Here is a 6,165-nt window from a genome sequence, read left to right as displayed (position 1 = left end):
TAAGCAGTTCATACTGTAACCAGAAAATCAAAAAATAATATAAATAGCTGTATTATTTATTTTTAGATATTTTAATTTAAAATTTCTATGAAATTAGATATTAAATAAATGCAGTAGGTATAACAAATTTGGTTATATTTTGTTGTAATTTAAAAATACTATTTGTGGGCAGTTACTTGGTACTTTCAAAGTATATTATTATATTTTATTTACAAAATTATTTTCAAATGCAATGTTTTTAGTAAAAATTAATTAACCTGATACTAATAGTAAAATTAATTATTAGAATTACAATATAAATATATCATAAAATATACATAGTAGCATAGTTTGACGGTCGACCAACCAAATAATTTATCGTATACAAAGATCATTGAATACAAATTTAATACATAATTTACTGGCTTACTCATACCACGATAACAATGTACACTCATAACAACGACATTTACTCTATTACAGAGCGGTTACCTACTTTTCTCATAAATAAGAATTCTCTAATATTCCCTTTATAGAAGAAACTTTACCAACAGAATTGCATGGAGTTTTGGGTCATACTGTCTAGTATCAGTGATTTTTTTATTACACTTTCTACTTTTATACATATGTATAAACTCAAAATATACATTGTATAATTGTGGTACAAATATCTGGAATGCAATCGTGGTAGTAATAACATACTCATCACCCTAGTCATTAAAACTCTAATTTGTTTCAATTCTAATTGTGAAATCTTGAATACTAATAAATCAAAAACCATTTAAATATTACTAAACCTATAGAAAAAATATTTATAAAAATAATAAAACATTAAATATCTGTAAAATGATGCTTATATTATTAAATTGTCTGATTAAATGAAAAATAATTAAAGCAGATAAAAAAATGTAAAATAGTTGAGTGATAATGATTTTTAAAGTTAAAATTAATCTTAAAAAAACAAATATATTTGATTTGATATTAAATTTTGCTGACATTTTACAATACAACATGTGTATATTGTAAGATGTTTATGTAGCAAATTCAATTATTATTTTAACATACATAACGAAGTCAAAATATATTTAAGAATACAATTGTTCAGGAATGTTCTCTTTCTTGCGGTACAAAATATTTTCTTTCGACTTCTTAAAATCTTCGTTAGTTATTTTCATACGACGATCACGAAGCGCCATTAGACCTGCCTCAGTACAAATAGCCTAAATGCAAAAGAATTAAATTATTAAACAAGCAAAAATATGATTGCACATAAACATATACTAAAAAATGTTTGTAAAGGTATAATTTTGTATTTTTACCATGATTAATTTAGAAATTGTATGTTACCTTAATATCAGCACCAGAAATATCATCTTTGATTGAAATGAGTTCATTCAAGTTAACTCCTCCATCCAATGCCATTTTAGACGTGTGAATGTTGAAAATGTGATGTTTGGTTTTTTCACTTGGCAATGGAAATTCAATTTTACGATCAATACGGCCAGGACGAATTAAAGCAGGGTCTAGAGATTCAATACGATTTGTGGCCATAATCACCTGCAAAATAAATACAGTTTTGTAAAGATAATTTAAGTTTTAATCAATTTAGTAATTTACTTTGACATCACTCCGTGTATCAAAACCATCCAATTGATTAAGAAGTTCTAGCATAGTGCGCTGAATTTCTCGTTCACCACCCGAGTTTGAGTTGTATCGTTTAGTACCAATTGCGTCTATTTCATCAATGAATACTATAGATGGTGAATATTGTTCAGCTGTGCGGAATAGTTCTCGCACCAATTTGGGACCGTCTCCCTATCATATAATTTAACATAAAATAGAGGTTTAGTAACATATGGACATAAATATCAAATTTTTATAATATATATATTATCATACCAAATACTTTTGAATAAGCTCAGACCCGACAACCCTCAAGAATGTCGCTGAAGTCTGATTAGCAACAGCTTTAGCTAAAAGGGTTTTTCCTGTTCCTGGAGGACCATACAAAATTACTCCTTTGGGAGGCTTAATACCCATTTCTTCATAAAATTCAGGATGGGTAAGAGGTAGTTCAACGGCCTCTTTAATTTCTTGGATTTGCTGTTCTAAGCCACCAATGTCACTATAAGTTTCAAGAGGTGCTTTTTCAACTTTCATCGCAGCTACTGTAGGATCTGTATCATCGGATAGTACTCCAACCACTGCATGGACCTACAACAAAATAGATAAAATATTTTATAATGAAGAAAATTGAATAGGTAATATTTATTTACTTTATGGTTGAGCAGTACAGTGCATCCTGGTTCCAACAGTTCTTTGTCAACAAATGATAAAATGCTGACGTAATATTTATTCCCAACCGAAGCCGAAACAATTGCATGGTTGTCATCAATGTGTTCTTCCAATGTACCGACAATCATAGGGCTTCCACGGAGATCATCTACTTTTGAGCGTTCTTGCTGTAAATAGTTTAATACATAATTAATGCCCCAAATAACATTAAACTGCATTGAACAATACTAAGTACTAAATTTCAATTTTAAATCATTTAAGTTTATCAAAAAAAATATAACGGTTTGGTACAAGATAAAATGTTCTTTTAACAATAAGTACAAACCAATTAGTAAAATATGAATCAGCATATATGTATAACACACTACTTAATACTTATATTCTATATATTAATCTGTATAGTATAGTTTGGTAAATTCAAAAATATTTTAAAATTTAGTGAGTAGTTGTTTTTATAAATTCTATGTTTATAAACAAATTCAATTGCTTATGTATTTTGAAAAAATTCTTAATAGTTTATTTCCTGCTATTTATAGAACCTAGAACTATTATATTAGTTGCCGTAGGTATGCACTTTCATCAAAATTATGTAACCAAATCTAGTAAAATACTTATTTTCTTACAACACGCTTAAATTTACTCTTATCTACTTGGATAATAAAATTAATTATTATCTTAATATTTATTGTTTGTTTCCTTATAGTCTTAACACAGAAACACAACTATAGCATTATACTAAGACTTAAACAGAAAACATAATTATCCATTTTAAAATTTACTTCATTTTTTTCTCCTTGGGGTTTCAATTTTTCTTGGTTTACTATGAACTCTTCTTCCATCAATAAATAATCCTTGATACGCTCCAGTTTTAACAATTTCAAACGACATTTTGAATGAGGGTAAACTATAAAATAAATCAAAGTATAAATACAAATAGTCCAATATTTGTCAATTTTAAACAATTTACCTTGTGGCAGTTTTGAAGCAGTGTCAGGGCCATTTACCTTCCTTTTTTTCTTGCTTGTTCTTGGAGGGATTGGTGGTTTATACTTAATCTTTTCTCTTTGCTTGTCTTTGTCTTTCTTTTCATCACTACTCGAATAACTTTGACCCTAGACACGTAATGGATTAAAAAAACAAAATATACAATATACAAGGGGTACAAACAATAATAAGTACCAATATATATATTTTACCAGGCTCCCTTATAAAATTTTTTTTCGCTTAATGTATATAGTGAAGCATGCTAAAAACGATGGTTAAGTATGAATAAGTTTTGAATTGGAAGTCCGAGACCCACTCCCACTCAAGATGGTTTAGCATTGTTTTCGATTTTAATTGTCTGAGCGAGTGACCAGGCCGGGTATTTATGTAATTTTAATAATTTTGTTTTTAACTCCGAGAACCCACCCAGGGTGGTTTTACATAACAACAAGTCAAGCCGTGTCGAAGATGTTTTTGATTTTAATTGTCCAAGCGAGCAAGTGACCATGAGTGAATATGAAAATACTATACATTTCAATTAGCTGACTTTAGTAGGTACTAAGTTCGACTGTTAAATTCTAACTTCTCCAGTTTACCATCCTTTTTAGCATGCTTATCTACATACGTTAAAACAAAAAAAACTTGCACATTAAACGACGTCCGGTAAAACAGAGAAAAGTGTCTAATAATAATAAAACAAAAACTAAATCATGTTTAAAGCAAAAAAAAATTGATTCTGATTAACTTACCATTTTTGTGATAAAAAGGTTTTCTTAAGTGATTATGTCGACGTAAAATGTAACGTGTTTCACAAACAAAAAGTTGTTCGGAATCGGTGAATATTTGCTCACGAATAATAAACGTTAACAACAGCAACACACGTAGAACACGAACGCCAGAATAACACGACTAACAGGACCACCGGTCGAGTGTTGACTGATATGGGCACAAACGCGGTTCTCCTTTCGGCTTTGGCTTGTTGCTACCATCTAACCGAACCGTTTACAACTTCATGTACATACCACAACGATGACGATAATACCAGCTATTGTCGACATCTGCAAGCAGCTGTTGTTGCTTGCGCATATCGCACAAGCCGTACTGAAGAACGCTATGCATTGAATGTTATCATCATAGAGTAAGAATGTTATCATCCACTTATCAATTACGAACCATATCGAATGATAGCAAACTTCTCCGCAAAAACGGGTGTTTTGAATATAAATAATTTAAAATTGTTCATTATTTTTAAGTACAAAAATTGTTTATTGTTTATTTTTCATTGGTGATTGGTGTATTAACACGTTAATTATTATAATGTTTAATTTTACGTATATTATAATATTGGTTCAGAGCGTGACTAGTGGATATAGATATCTAACAAACCCAATAATTCAGTGGCGTAGTCCGGATTTTCTGGATTTTACTACACAGAGTTGGTTAACTTGGGTCTCCCATAACTCATAAGTTAAGCATACCAATGTCGAGATTTTATTTTCGGTACTTGTCAGAGAACACCGTTGTAGGTATGACATTTTATTCATACAAATAGCCAGCAGGTAAACAATATTTTTAAATTGTGCGTGAAGCAATTTATTCTAAGTCAAACATATTGAAAATGTAATACCTATATAGGTATATTTATCTACTGTAGTAGGTAGGTTTTATAGGTTTTTAAAAGGTTTTGCTCATTAGTTGTTTCTGCGTGATTACGCAGCAGTTTAAAACTATACACATTATATAGTAGGTATATATAATTAAAGTAACCTCGAAATGTAAATGAAATTTTGTAGTTAAACAAAAAAATCAATTCTTTCACAATCAGTTTTAGTTACTGTGGTGTTGTAATTAAAATAATATTATCGGTATAGACATCACTTTTTACCATTATTTATAATGTATATTAATATATTATTTAAATGTAATAAAATCTACAATAGATTTACAATTTATCTATCCTCACCATTTTACGATATTGACTTATAAGTTAATAACATTGATATTTCATAGCAATATTTTATTTTACCTACAACTGTACAGCAGAAAGGCTTATCCCTTTTTTAATTTTATCTTAGGTGCCAAAAAAATGCATATTTTAATTTTATTGTTAACTTATAATTTATATAAACAATAAATTTACAATTTTTCAAACATTTAACTTAAAAATTGTGCAGTAATTGGAATGCTATCATTTAACATCAATGTTGTCATTGCCTAAATCATAGAACAATAAATGGGCTATTAGCCTAAATGCACAAAAACAACTATACATAAAGTTAGTAGTGGCTCTGAACTAATTTACTATGATACTATCTATGCCTTGGTTGTGGCTTTATAACCGTAATATTACTTTAATTCCTTTAATATTCTATTAATCTATGCCTATATGGAAATTATTTGTTAATTTTTTAATTTTTTAATTAAAAACTGATATACCTAGCATTATACTTGTTAATTTATGTCTTAACTTTAGAGAATTTGATTTAATTTGCATTATTTACTATTGTCTATTACTAACATAGCTTATTTTAATACCTTTTACGTGCACCACTCGACATGTACGAGTACTGCAGAGTACCACTGACGGTTATTCCTGCGTCCTGCCACTTTAAAACAAAGACTAAGTCAATTCCCGCAGTTAAACCATATGTGATCTACTTATGGACTAGTGGCAAAGGCCACTATTGACCTTGGTGTCACCATTAAAGATGACCGAGTGTACATCAATATTTGATACTAGCATACAAGAAAATAGAAATGTGCTGTTGAAAATTCTGAAGGTAAGAAAACATTTTAAGTATCATTAATATGGTGTAATCGATATGTCTATAGGGCCTAAAAATAAACTATTACGTAGAAACGATTCTAATAACGTTATTCGTATGACTGCACTATTGAATTGGTGCA

General features: G+C 29.3%; 1 protein-coding gene across 1 annotated transcript; it reads right to left on the bottom strand.

The window, feature by feature from the left end:
- Nucleotides 1-906: 906 nt before the first annotated feature.
- On the bottom strand, nt 907-4,291 carry LOC111042526 (26S proteasome regulatory subunit 4-like). Its single transcript, XM_022327154.1, has 8 exons — nt 4,008-4,291; nt 3,242-3,386; nt 3,054-3,178; nt 2,256-2,441; nt 1,879-2,193; nt 1,597-1,794; nt 1,327-1,536; nt 907-1,199 (listed from the first exon to the last, which is right to left on the bottom strand). The coding sequence occupies exons 1-8, from the start codon at nt 4,008-4,010 to the stop codon at nt 1,065-1,067; spliced, it is 1,317 nt and encodes a 438-aa protein (XP_022182846.1). The 5' UTR covers nt 4,011-4,291; the 3' UTR covers nt 907-1,064.
- Nucleotides 4,292-6,165: the final 1,874 nt, after the last annotated feature.

The sequence above is a fragment of the Myzus persicae genome, unplaced genomic scaffold, assembly GCF_001856785.1.
Source record: "Myzus persicae strain clone G006 unplaced genomic scaffold, MPER_G0061.0, whole genome shotgun sequence".
Classification (NCBI taxonomy): Eukaryota; Metazoa; Arthropoda; class Insecta; order Hemiptera; family Aphididae; genus Myzus; species Myzus persicae.
The sequence above is the reverse complement of the archived record's forward strand: the minus strand, read 5'-3'. Positions and strand labels throughout refer to the sequence as shown.